Source organism: Gigantopelta aegis, chromosome 2 (genome assembly GCF_016097555.1).
Source record: "Gigantopelta aegis isolate Gae_Host chromosome 2, Gae_host_genome, whole genome shotgun sequence".
Lineage (NCBI taxonomy): Eukaryota > Metazoa > Mollusca > Gastropoda > Neomphalida > Peltospiridae > Gigantopelta > Gigantopelta aegis.
The window spans coordinates 52,062,754-52,077,293 of NC_054700.1; the positions used below are offsets into that span (position 1 = coordinate 52,062,754).

At 37.9% G+C, this 14,540-nt stretch overlaps 2 protein-coding genes across 4 annotated transcripts in view; one reads left to right on the forward strand and one right to left on the reverse strand.

Moving 5' to 3' along the window:
* LOC121386895 (DNA-directed RNA polymerase III subunit RPC3-like) overlaps nt 1–7,170 on the reverse strand; it is a 92,289-nt gene extending 85,119 nt beyond the window's left edge. The window contains exons 1-3 of one of the 2 annotated variants that reach the window (XM_041517939.1): nt 7,014–7,170; nt 3,680–3,941; nt 2,184–2,357 (exon numbers count right to left, since the gene is read on the reverse strand). In XM_041517939.1, coding sequence (XP_041373873.1) covers nt 2,184–2,357; nt 3,680–3,941; nt 7,014–7,160 — 583 coding nt within the window. In that variant the 5' untranslated portion in view covers nt 7,161–7,170. The remainder of the gene's footprint in view (nt 1–2,183; nt 2,358–3,679; nt 3,942–7,013) is intronic. The other variant, XM_041517945.1, reaches the window with a different exon arrangement.
* Nucleotides 7,171–7,225: 55 nt separating this feature from the next.
* The window catches only part of LOC121386911 (xylulose kinase-like), a 41,521-nt gene continuing 34,206 nt past the window's right edge, over nt 7,226–14,540 (forward strand). Inside the window, exons 1-4 of one of the 2 annotated variants that reach the window (XM_041517956.1) lie at nt 7,226–7,360; nt 9,104–9,186; nt 12,048–12,117; nt 13,094–13,174. In XM_041517956.1, the coding sequence (XP_041373890.1) occupies nt 7,292–7,360; nt 9,104–9,186; nt 12,048–12,117; nt 13,094–13,174 (303 nt within the window). In that variant the 5' untranslated portion in view covers nt 7,226–7,291. The remainder of the gene's footprint in view (nt 7,361–9,103; nt 9,187–12,047; nt 12,118–13,093; nt 13,175–14,540) is intronic. The other variant, XM_041517966.1, reaches the window with a different exon arrangement.

Genomic DNA, 14,540 nt, shown 5'->3' on the forward strand with positions numbered 1-14,540 from the left:
GACGGACTGGACCATCCTAATGAAAGCCTCCAACCAGAGTTTGAGATGGAGTCTTCTTCTGCAGAATACCCAATTACCATTGAACATATCAAGGGCACATCCAATGTAATCGCTGATGCCCTGTCCCGAAGTTGAACGTTATGATAATGTGTTGACATTCTTTATTTCTGTTTTGTTTATATATATTTTATTTGTATACCAGGGACTCAGAGACTCAGTGTGATTACTGGTAGTCACCTTATTATTACATGTGTTAAAAATGCCCGTATGCGTCGGTTAACGCACCTTTTTGTTTTAATGTAGTATATTTCCCTATTCCTAGAGTAGAGGAAATATCCTTTTTGAGGTGGGGGTGTGTGACGGTACATGCTCTTAATTTGTTTTCGCCTGTGGCGATTTTAATTGTGTTAGAGGGCCGTGTGCAGTTTCATTGCACGTAGCCCAGATGGGCAACTTGTTACGTAATACTTCGCGCGATCGGGCATTCCAATATGCACTTAGTCCAGCTGTGGAGGCCATGTGGCGAGTAGTTACGTAATACCTCTGCGAGTGCGGTTTTTACAACCGTGATTTGGCGACGATGGCGTCAGTAAGTCTGATGATCAGAGAGAAATATCAGATGATAGGGGGAGGTACCGCCTTGTACCCCCAGGCGAATTCTGATTTATAATAAATAGCTAGTTTTTAGAGATATCTAGGAGAAACATTTGGAAGGCGTCCAGGGGGAACGTTGTCCGTTTGGACTGGTAAATATATTATTTCTGCTCTGTGTATAACCTTGATGTGATTGATGTGACTTTAAATATTTTGATACTGTATTATACCAATATTCTTTAGACAGTGTCTTCGGTCATCTGATAAAGTAAATCGTAGACTTTTAGTTCTAACATTATATGAGTATTTGGTAATATAAAGCTTAGCCAGTCATCCTAGACGACCTAGGTACACTGTAGGTTATTGTCTTTATTGTGATCGGTACCAGTATTAATTCTGTGTCACAAGGTTACTGAATGAGTAGTTAGGGTTAATTAAAAATTAACCCGTTAGGAATAGAGCTGTAATTCCTTTATTAATTAAGTTCCCCTGGAAGCGTTTCTAAATTATCACACATTACTGAACGAGTAGTAAGGGTTAATTAAAAATTAACCAGTTAGGAATGGTGTTGTAATTCCTTTATTAATTAACTTCTCCTGGAAACGTTTCTCAATTATCACACGTGTGGGTGTGGTGTAACGGTGAAGTGATTCGCATATTGTGTAACTAGACACCTAGAGATTAACTAATTAAGTGATCAGTTCTGGGTTGTTATTATTGCTGTTATTAATTAACTACTACGGCTGTACATTTGTCAGCGTAGATTAATACAGATTCCAAAGTGTATTGTGTTTTTGTTGTGTATCTAGAGAACTAACGTGCTATAAAAATATATACTTTATATAAGATCGTATCTCTGATCATACCTAGAGACGAGCCATACTAGGGTTTAACCGCCTGTTACAGAGAGATCTAATAGATATACAGTTAGGAGAGAGATTTGGATAATCGTGTTTTATTCAGTTACGGGAATTATAGAATCCCCGTGACAATCCCATAGACAGGATAGCACATACCATGGTCTTTGATGTACCACTGGCTGGAGCGAGAAGTAGCCAATTGGCCCACTGATGGGGATCGATTTCAAACTGACCACATATTACCACTGGGCTACATCTCCCCACCCCACCCCTGTGTAGGAGATGACCCACAGTACACCAATATCATCTTAAACACATGTTGTCGATCACTAGCTTCTGTGACTTGTGATTGGCTAATATGAGGTCATGACCAGATTAACTATAAACGGATATTGTCGTTTTGGTGCGTCATTTATGTCTATGACATCATTAACTTACACACTTTCAAACTTATGCTGAGGCTTTTTGTTTAGTTTCCCTGTTAAACTACATTAAAATTAACATTTTAAGGGTATGTAACAAATAGAAAAATACACTCTGAATCTCGTTCCTATTGGAGATGATTTATCTTACAATTCGGGGTTCCCAAAAGTTTCTGACTTGTTTTAAGATAAATCGTCTCCAATGGGTACTCATCTATTTTTCTCTATAGAACATTCCCTGAGTACTTAGTACCAACATGTAAACAATAAAGCTATGGTGATAACGTAATGACAAAACAAATTTTACCATCAACATCCATAAGTGGCAGAACAAACAAGGTTTCTGATTGGGCAGGATTTTCAAGGGAGATGACTCTCTGTTTGGCATCTCTCACAGGGTTTGGACATCTCTGAAGAAAATGTGTGCGAACAAGACTGCTGAACTTGTCGCGTACCAGACTTGACTGGATCCTTGTATGTCCTGTAACAGTAACAATAACATCTTATTTCCAGCTACAGTGAAACCCCTCTAAAACGGACACCCTTGGGACCAACTGAAATATCTGGTTTTAAGAGGTATTTAGAGAGGTTAAGTTCTGTATTGATTATTAAAAATGGAAATAAGAAAAATGTCCGGTTTTGAGGGAATTGCAGTCTACAGAGGGTCAGGTTTTGAGAGGTTTCACTGTACATGTATCTGGCAGGGTTTCTGCCAGAGTGTACGAAGGGTAAAATTATATACCGTAAACCGGCCTCCAGACTACAGGCTGGTAGGTACAGGGTTCACAGCCCGGTACTGGCTCCAACCCAGAGTTAGTTCTTAATTTAAGGGATCAATGGGTAGGTGTAAGGCCACTACACCCTCTTCTCTCTCACTAACCACTAACCAACTAACCCACTGCCCTGGACAGACATCCCAGATAGCCGAGGTGTGTGCCCAGGACAGCATGCTTGAACCGTAATTGGATATAAGCATGAAACTAAGTTGAAATGAAATGAAACATACCTTAAAATCTTAATGGATACATTTTTACAATTTTGAGAAAAATTATAGTAAGAGAATTGCTGTTTAAAATTTGTGACAGTACATGCAATGCAATATTGCATTTCAAAAGATTTCAATCCCGTAACTGCCTTGTAGGGACACTTATGATGTGTTTTGTCCTTATTACATACCCTCCAATAAATCTGCTGGTAGAAAGTGTGTTTGGAGAATGAGGCAATTGCTACTGCAACAGAGGCTACAATTATCATTGACAACATGTTAGTTAAAGTTTGTTTTGTTTAATGACACCACTAGAACACATTGATTTATTGATCATCGGCTATTGGATGTCAAACATTTGATAATTTGACATACAGGCTCAGAAAGGAAACCTGCTACATTTTTCCATTAGTAGCAAGGTACCTTTTATATGCACCATCCAACAGACAGGATAGTACATACCACGGCCTTTGCTACACCAGTCGTGGTGCACTGGAACGAGAAATAGCCCAATGGGCCCACTGATGGGGATCAATCCCATACTTACTGCACATCAAACGAGTACTTTACCACTGGGCTACAACTAGATATAACCCATGCCTAGCATGGGAAAGTTTAGTTGGAGTGTGGTGGCCTTAACAATGGGCTTTCCCCAAAACAAAATATCATTATGACCACTGGAACTATCTGAGCAGTGGTCACTCCAGGCCGGGAAACTACATCAGCGATATGCTCAGATAGTGAAGGTCAACCTCGAAGATGTTCGGCAGCTCATTACGCAACCAAAGCTTAAAAAAATAAAAATAAAAATAATTTACCTGCAGTTTCTAAAGCTTCATTTAATTTATCAGTGACCTTCTGCACGACATTGCCTATGACCCCTTGACCTTCATGCAAGAGCTCTTCAACCAACAGTTCGGCAGCATCGCCGTACAGTGCTTTAGCGCAGTAGATGTACTTCGGGAATCGCAGACGCCACAGCACATGGTCAGTGTCTATGGTGTATTCCAGTCCGGACCGCTTGCTCTGATCAAACGTCACAATGTTCTGCTGAATAAGAATCCACAGAACCTTCTTGGTCTAAAAATAACAAACAAATGAAATCAGCATTTTAATTCCCTTTAAGATTTATGTATTTCTTACAATTTAGATGAACCAGTTGCCAAAGACAAATATTTTATTTTAAAAATATGTTCTTATTAGTTTTTATGATTTGCAAATGTGTCAATTACTTTTAGTGTTACATCAGTTACCCATTAATAAAAAATTCTTTGTAGAAAACTTAGTTCTCTTGTTCTAGTGATCATAGATTACCTGTGCACTACACATTTCTATATATACCTGAAAACTTGATACTTCAGATTCAGAGAATTTTGGCAAGTTCAAAGACATGTCAAATAAAAGTTACTTTTTTTGTTGAGTCAGTTACCCACACTTCATTTCTGATTGTAGTTGCGCTGAGATTGTGTGCAATAAAATTTTCTTTTGATATGACTTTGTCACAACATATTTATTTCAATCAAAAACATTCTTAAGAATTTTATTGAATACTTTAAAAAAATAATAATAATCAAGATGTTAAAAAATGTCTGAATCATGAATGTTGCGTCACTCAGTTACCTAGCCCGAGTACTCTGATTGTAAGAAAGCTAGACGGACATTTGGACATAAATACGCTCTCATTACAGTCAGAGACCAAACTATGTATTTTTTTGGCAATTCCAGACAACCAAAAAGTTGGCAAAGATTTCCGCTCTAATACCACAACAATCCTATATTTGACGTCAAATACCTTTACATCGATCAATTTCGAGTTAACTGATTAAAAAAAATCCACATAGTACAGAAAGAAATCTGACAGCACCCACATTCAGCTACACTTCGTGACACTCCGTCGCAAGAATTACAAAGCTCTGTGACCTATTTCGTGACGTAGATCACGTGATCGCCCACTGGGCGATTCCGCCTAGTAGACGGAATGGCTGAGTGGGCGATCATGTGACGCAACGTCACGATATAGGTCGGCGAACTTAGAATTCTGCTGTCCGGAGTTTGCTGAAGCTTAGCTGAATGCAGGTGCTGTCGGGTTTCTTTCTGTAGTGCGTGTATTAGTGATTAATATGTGGATTTTTTTTAATCAATTAACTCGAAAATGATCGATGTAAAAGTATTTAACGTCAAACATAGGATTGTTGTGATATTAGAGTGGAAATCTTTGCCAACTTTTTGGTTGTGGGGAATTGCCAAAAAAATACATAGCTTGGTCTCCGACTGTAATGAGAGCGTATTTATGTCCAAATGTCCGTCTAGCTCTCTTACAGTCAGAGTGGCCTCAGACCACAATTAATTTCGCTATATGTTTCTATATAGCCTTAGTGGCTATAACATTTTTATTAATATCAGCAGGCCCGTGAAGTTTTGTATGTACCTTTGCCTGCATGGGGGACACATACCCTGAAAAGGACAACCCCTGTTGTCCAGCTCTTTCTCCCAGCATATTGGTTTAAACAGACACACCCTCTAAACCAGGCCGGAGTACACCCATTTTATTTTACACAAAAAGCACTACTTTTGCATGGGCCGGAATTACCACAAACAAAGTCTTCAATGTCAACAAGTTAAACATGTTTACAAAATACATGCTATCCCCTGTCACTTCAGTCAAACAGTTGCCACTTCATAGCTGTCTGCCATGAAATAATCAGAGTCAAACAGCAGACTACTTGAGCGGTCAAATTTCCGGATTTTCGACAACCAAATTGGAAGAAAAAAAGAAAGAAATGTTTTATTTAACGACGCACTCAACACATTTTATTTACGGTTATATGGCGTCATACATATGGTTAAGGACCACACAGATTTTGAGAGGAAACCCGCTGTCGCCACTACATGGGCTACTCTTCCGATTAGCAGCAAGGGATCTTTTATTTGCGCTTCCGACAGGCAGGATAGCACAAACCATGGCCTTTGTTGAACCAGTTATGGATCACTGGTCAGTGCAAGTGGTTTACACCTACCCATTGAGCCTTGCAGATAATGGAGGGGACCGGGCGGATATTATACCCGATGGCCTGCCACGACGCCGGTCCAAATGGGAAGATAACTGTAATCTGAGGCCAGAGTACTCGGGCTATCAGTTACCTAGCCTGAGTACTCTGACTGTAAGAGAGCTAGACGGACATTTGGACATAAACACGCTCTCATTACAGTCAGAGACCAGCCTATGTCTTTTTTTGGCAATTCCTGACTACCAAACGGTAGGCAACGAATCCCGCTCTAATACCACAACAATCCTATGTTTGACGTCGAATACATTTACATCAATCATTTTCGAGTTAAGTGATACAAAAAAATCCACATATTAATCACTAATACACATACTACAGAAAGAAACCCGACAGCACCCACATTTAGCTACGCTTCGTGACACTCCATCGCAACAATTGCAAAGCTCGGCGATCTATTTCGAGACGTAGACCACGTGATCGCGCACTGGGCGATTCCGCCTTGTGCAGCAGTTACAGGGGCCGTCTCATATCAAGCGAAGTTACAACATGGAAGAGTTGGCTAATGCCGTTTTGGATGAATTTGGATTTCATTACGTCATTAAACCAAAACAATTACACATTATTGATTCCATTTTGAATTTGAAGGATACATTTGGGGTGTTATCGACAGGATACGGCAAAAGTATGTGCTACGTACTGCCTCCTCTTATGAGACGACCCCTGTAACTGCTGCACAAGGCGGAATTGCCCAGTCTCGAAATAGATCGCCGAGCTTTGTAATTGTTGTTGCGACGGAGTGTCACGAAGCGTAGCTGAATGTGGGTGCTGTCAGGTTTCTTTCTGTAGTATGTGTATTAGTGATTAATATGTGGATTTTTTTGTATCACTTAACTCGAAAATGATTGATGTAAATGTATTCGACGTCAAACATAGGATTGTTGTGGTATTAGAGCGGGATTCGTTGCCTACCGTTTGGTAGTCAGGAATTGCCAAAAAAAGACATAGGCTGGTCTCTGACTGTAATGAGAGCGTGTTTATGTCCAAATGTCCGCCTAGCTCTCTTACAGTCAGAGTACTCGGGCTATCAGTTACCGTGGAACTGCCCTTTACTAAGACTTTTTATCTTGGTTGAAACACAACGCACCTGAGTTAATGTTAATTTGGTATCGAATGAAATAACTTTTAGTGAGCTAGGGCCAGTTGTCATTAAGTAGTAACCAACTTTAGATGGCAGTTCTCCATACAGTTCTTTTAACAGTCGAATACAAACATTAATTTTACAGCGTGACATGATGAATACGGAAGTTTATAACGCGACTTATTCTCTACATCCGGTATTACTATTCGGAATATTCCGGTCGTTTTCGAGACACTGAAATTATGTTCGGGAAAAACTTGGACCAACTTTGGTGAATCGGTAGGATGGCCACCGACGTTAGCAGTAGAGAAAATGCTAAAGTGTTTTTAGGGTTTGATTTCAGTACACAACAGGTACATTCACTGAAATCAGGAAAGCTTCGATTTTTTTTAATATAGGCAAAATAAAAATGCATAATGCCGTTTCGCCCTTATCCAGATTCGTCTCAGGTCGTTTCACCCTTTTCCCTCCCAGTCCCACCCTCGTATGATAAATGATATACCGTTTGGCTAAATAACATAATAATAATTATAATATATATTCAATATGTAAATTGTAATATTTGCGACACTGTCTTTAGTCTATATCCTAGTAATATGTCGAGTTCATTGATAGTAATAATATATATAGATGGTACTTTACACTTGATTTTAATTATTTTAAATTGATGTTTGTGCTATATCATAATAGGGGGTGGTGGGGATGTAGTAATTAATGTTGATGTTTGTGTGTGTGTATAGTATACACAAACAATTTTAATATGATTATTTAACAAAATTATATTACCAACCAACCAAAACTATATTTATGTGAATGTTCAGGCATGTCCATCCCGATCGCCACCTCAGACAAATATCGGTTGTATTTATTGGGACAAAAAAGAGATTGTTTGAATATTGGGGTAAATATAGATTGGAGATTATTTAATATTTTTGGAGACTTTGCAGATTCATTGCATAAGAGTTTTGGTGATGTCATGTGACAAGCATCACACTTGAAAAACAAAAGCCTGGTTTACTGGTTTGCTGGTTAATTTTGACAATAAAGTGAACACGGTAAAACACTATACACCATTTCCTGTTAATAGGCCGGTCCATGGTTGCTCGAGGATAATCACTAGACCTATATTGGAAGAGGACACAAGTCAGAGATCAAAATACACCAGAGACGAAACGACCGGAGCGAAAATGGATACGGGTGAAATGACTCTGATGTGAATTTGTTTTGCGGTGAAACAACCCGGATTCCATCCAAGCAATAAACTCAAGATTTTAAGTTAGGATAGGGTGAGATATAAGGGGGAGGGGACAGGGATTGAAATTATTTATTGCCAGGTCGGCACACTTTTAAGTTGTGTGTTTTTTTAACGACACCAGTTGAGCACATTGATTTATTAATCAACGGCTATTGGATGTCAAACATTTGTTAATTTTGACATATATACATGTAGTGTTAGAGAAAACTAAATGTAAGTAGGCACCAGGAAATAATAATGTTAATGAGGTATATCATCTAACTTGCTATTAACTAGACCCACCTGTGGACACAGAGGCAGAACGTAGCCCAGTGGTAAAGTGCTTACTTGATGCACTGCTGGATTGGGATCAATCCCCGTTGGTGGGCCTATTGGGCTATTTCTCGTTCCAGCATGTGCACCACAACTGGCATATCAAAGGCCATGGTATGTGCTATCCTGTTTGTGGGATGGTGCATATAAAAATCCCTTGCTACTAATGGAAAAATTCCTGTCCTGGACGGAGCAACCGGCTGAGGCTGGTACTTGTGCCCAGGACAGGTGTGAGCTACAACAGCTTGCTCTGAAGGTGCACGTTAAACAATTTCCCAATTTCCTCAAGGAAAAATGTAGCAGGTTTCCTTTCTAAAACTGTTAAAATTACAATTAAAATGTTTGACATCCAATAGCCAATGATTAATAAATGAATGTGCTCTAGTGGTGTTGTTAAACAAAACAAACAAACACCTATGGATATTATAATACTGTATCCATCTGGTGGTTGGGGATGTGGGGGGTGGATGTGGTGTGTGTATATTGATAAGTGTATTTTTAAAAATACAAATTACTTTTTTTTCCCCAGGCAAAAGCAATTCTAGTGACCAATGACCTGAAGGTGATCCAGGAAATTGCAGTGAAGTTTGATACCGAGCTTCCAGAATTCAAGTAGGTCATTATTTTATGTATGATTATATTATAGATTAGATCTATGGATGTGGATGTGAATGGAGATTAGATAGGATGGATGTGAATGGAGATTCGATAGAATGGATGTGAATGGAGATTATATAGGATGGATGTGAATGGAGATTAGATAGGATGGATGTGAATGGAGATTAGATAGGATGGATGTGAATGGAGATTATATAGGATGGATATGAATGGAGATTAGATTGGATGGATGTGAATGGAGATTATATAGGATGGATATTAATGGAGATTAGATTGGATGGATGTGAATGGAGATTAAATTGGATGGATGTGAATGGAGACTGGATAGGATGGATGAGAATGGAGATTTGATAGGTGGATGTGAATGGAGATTAGATAGGATGGATGTCAATGGAGATTAAATAGGATGGATGTGAATGGAGATTAGATAGGATGGATGTGAATGGAGATTAGATAGGATGGATGTGAATGGAGATTAGATTGGATGGATGTGAATGGAGATTAAATAGGATGGATGTGAATGGGGATTAAATAGGATGAATGTGAATGGAGATTATATAGGATGGATGTGAATGGAGATTAAATAGGATGGATGTGAATGGAAATTAGATAGGATGGATGTGAATGGGGATTAGATAGGATGGATGTGAATGGAGATTAGATAGGATGAATGTGAATGGAGATTAGATTGGATGGATGTGAATGGAGATTAAATAGGATGGATGTGAATGGGGATTAAATAGGATGAATGTGAATGGAGATTATATAGGATGGATGTGAATGGAGATTAAATAGGATGGATGTGAATGGAGATTAGATAGGATGGATGTGAATGGAGATTAAATAGGATGGATGTGAATGGAGACTAAATAGGATGGATGTGAATGGAGATTAGATAGGATGGATGTGAATGGAGATTAGATAGGATGAATGTGAATGGAGATTAAATAGGATGGATGTGAATGGAGATTAAATAGGATGAATGTGAATGGAGATTATATAGGATGGATGTGAATAGAGATTAAATAGTGAATGGAGATTAATGAGATTGAATTAATGTTAATTGAGATTAAAGTGAATGGAAATTAATTCGATAGAATGAATGTGAGTGGAGATTAGAATAGCATGAATGAGAATATAGATTAAATAGGGTGGATGTCAATGGACATAAGATTAGATGGATTTGAATTTATATTAGATAAGATGAATGTGAATGGAGATTAGATAGGGTGGATGTGAATGGAGATTAAATAGATGAATGTAAATGGAGGTTAAATACGATGAATGTGAATGGAGATTAGATAATATGGATGTGAATGGACATTAAATAGGATGGATGTGAATGGAGATTAGACAGGATGGATGTGAATGGAGATTAGATAGGATGGATGTGAATGGAGATTAGATAGGATGGATGTGAATGGAGATTACATAGGATGGATGTGAATGGAGATTAGATAGGATGGATGTGAATGGAGATTAAATAGGATGGATGTGAATGGAGATTAGATAGGATGGATGTGAATGGAGATTAAATAGGATGGATGTGAATGGAGATTAAATAGGATGGATGTGAATGGAGATTAGATAGGATGGATGTGAATGGAGATTAGATAGGATGGATGTGAATGGAGATTAGATAGGATGGATGTGAATGGAGATTAAATAGGATGGATGTGAATGGAGATTAAATAGGATGGATGTGAATGGATATTAAATAGGATGGATGTGAATGGGGATTAAATAGGATGAATGTGAATGGAGATTATATAGGATGGATGTGAATGGAGATTAAATAGGATGGATGTGAATGGAAATTAGATAGGATGGATGTGAATGGAGATTAGATAGGATGGATGTGAATGGAGATTAGATAGGATGAATGTGAATGGAGATTAAATAGGATGGATGTGAATGGGGATTAAATAGGATGAATGTGAATGGAGATTATATAGGATGGATGTGAATAGAGATTAAATAGTGAATGGAGATTAATGAGATTGAATTAATGTTAATTGAGATTAAAGTGAATGGAAATTAATTCGATAGAATGAATGTGAATGGAGATTAGATAGGATGAATGTGAATGGAGATTAATAGGATAGGAATGGATGTCAATGGACATAAGATTAGGATGGATGTGAATGATTAATATATTGAGATTAGATGAATGGAGATTAAATGTGAATGGAGATTAGATAGGATGGATGTGAATGGAGATTAGATAGGATGGATGTGAATGGAGATTAGATGGATGTGAGGATGATATGGATGAATGTGAATGGAGATTAAATAGGATGGATGTGAATGGGGATTAAATAGGATGAATGTGAATGGAGATTATATAGGATGGATGTGAATGGAGATTAGATAATTAATGATGGATGTGAATGGAGATTAGATAAAATAAATGTATGGATGTGAATGGAGATTAAATAGGATGGATGTGAATGGAGGTTAAATACGATGAATGTGAATGGAGATTAGATAATATGGATGTGAATGGACATTAAATAGGATGGATGTGAATGGAGATTAGACAGGATGGATGTGAATGGAGATTAGATAGGATGGATGTGAATGGAGATTAGATAGGATGGATGTGAATGGAGATTAAATAGGATGGGTGTGAATGGAGATTAAATAGAATGGGTGTGAATGGAGATTAAATAGGATGAATGTATAAAAAGATGAGGTAGGATGATCGACCATGCATGCCATGATTTCAGCTTGAATTATTCTTTAAATAATTTACTTAGAATGTATGGAAATGGATTGTGATGAAAAAGTACAGTATTTGCTCAGATAGATAATAATGGAATGTGACGTACATATTTTTCTTGTTATGTACACAGAACTGATGGTGGGGTACATGTGCATGATGATCATGTTACTGTGACAGCACCAACAGCCATGTGGGTCAAGGTCAGTAACTGTACATCTGTCTGAGGTTAGTTCTGATTTGCATAAATACAAATATTGAAATATCTAATATGTTCTAATTTTAATGTAGTAGCTTTAGTTTAATCTACACTACCTTGACCGTAACTTTGTTCAGTGCTATCCCCATCATTTTAATAAATTTAAAAGAATGGAAGAGAAAGCAAAATCGTTTAGGTGGCATCTTGTTGATTGCGGAGTAACTGGATGTAAAAAAGAAAAAAATCTAGTAGCCCGGCGGATTACTGAGTTTAGACATCTGGTAGCTCGAAAAACAAATGGGTAGCCAAAAGACTTCAGGCTAAGGCTACAGTTGAGCCTTGTCTACTTTCAAATAGGGCAGATGTTAATTAGTTTTGTATGAAATGATCATATTAGCTGGACCATTAGTTATATGTGATATTAATGGATGACGTAAGGTGGGTGAAATATGTGACTAGCTTCCTTCACTTCCAAGACTGAGGGGTCTGTATTTGGTAGTATAGCCAGTGTGTATGTCCCTGTTAGCTGTATTTGGTAGTATAGCCAGTGTGTATGTCCCTGTTAGCTGTATTTGGTAGTATAGCCAGTGTGTATGTCCCTGTTAGCTGTATTTGGTAGTATAGCCAGTGTGTATGTCCCTGTTAGCTGTATTTGGTAGTATAGCCAGTGTGTATGTCCCTGTTAGCTGATTTAATAGAATGATGAACTCTTGCCAGAGCCATATTCAGGGGGATGAGCGGTCAGGATAGCTCTCAGTTGTACAATGCTCGCCTGATGCGCGGTCGATCTAGGATCGATTCCTGTTGGTGGGCCCATTGGGCTATTTCTCATTTGAGCCAATACTCCATAACTGATGTAACAAAGACCGTGGTATGCACTATCCTGTCTTTGGGATGCTGCAACTAACATTAAATGCATTGTGATATGATAGAAAGACAATGGTACCAGTCTTATAATATTTTTGTTTGCTTTCCCTCAGGCTTTTGACATGCTGCTGGAGAAGATGAAGTCGGAAAACGTTCCATTTGAGAAGATAGCTGCAGTTTCAGGTAGTGGACAGGTACTGTGCCATCCATAGGTATATATATACACACAATCAGGTTTACCTTTTGTACAACTGACCATTTACCACCACCATCCCCATACCCAATGTATTCTTGATCTTCCATGTTGAAAAGTATGTTGCATACAATTAGGATCTTGGATTGCATCTATGTTACATAAACCATTTGATTGTTTTGCATATATGTACTGTCAGTGAAGCACCTTCTACACCCCATACATTCTTCATACATAAAAGGTGAACACCCTAACCAGTCTTGGACATATGTAATAAATGTGGATGGCTCCTAATGTGTGTGAAAGCAGATGGTCTACACAGACCTCCAGAATTCATGGAACTAATTGTTTTCTGTAGCATGATGGTAATGGAGCCGGCAAAATCACAGAACTGAAAAGTTCATTACCGATTATAATTATCATGTTACATAATCCACCATTACCAAAGTCCATTACCCATTACCATGTTACATAATCCACCATGACGAAAGTCCATTACCCATTATCATGTTACATAATCCACCATTACCAAAGTCCATTACCCATTATCATGTTACATAATCCACCATTACCAAAGTCCATTACCGATTATCATGTTAAGTAATCTGCAATTCCCAAAGTCCATTACCGATTATCGTGTTAAGTAATCGACCATTACCAAAGTCCATTACTGATTATCATGTTAAGTGATCCACCATTACCAAAGTCCATTACCGATTATCATGTTAAGTAATTCCCAAAGTCCATTACCAATTATCATATTACATAATCCACCATTCCCAAAGTCAATTACCCATTATCATGTTACATAATCCACCATGACCAAAGTCCATTACCCATTATCATGTTACATAATCCACCATTACCAAATCCATTACCGATTATCATGTTAAGTAATCCACAATTCCCAAAGTCCATTAGCAATTATCATGTTAAGTAATCAACCATTACCAAAGTCTATTACTAATTATCATGTTAAGTAATCAACCATTACCAAAGTCTATTACCGATTATCATGTTAAATAATCCACAATTCCCAAAGTCCATTACCGATTATCATGTTAAGTAATCCACAATTCCCAAAGTCTATTACCAGTTATCATGTTAAGTAATCCACCATTACCAAAGTTTATTACCGATTATCATGTTAAGTGATCCACCAGTACCAAAGTCCATAATCCACCATTAGTAAAGTTACCTAAAAACATCAAGTTTCCAATTGGTTCTGATGATCACAAAGCACAGAAAGAAAAAAGTGTTTCACATAAAATTTAAAATCCTAGATAAAGTGTGTGTATGCTCATGACAGTATGCTTGAACTGTAATTGGTAATAAGGACAAAAATAAAAGATGTGAATGAGTAACTA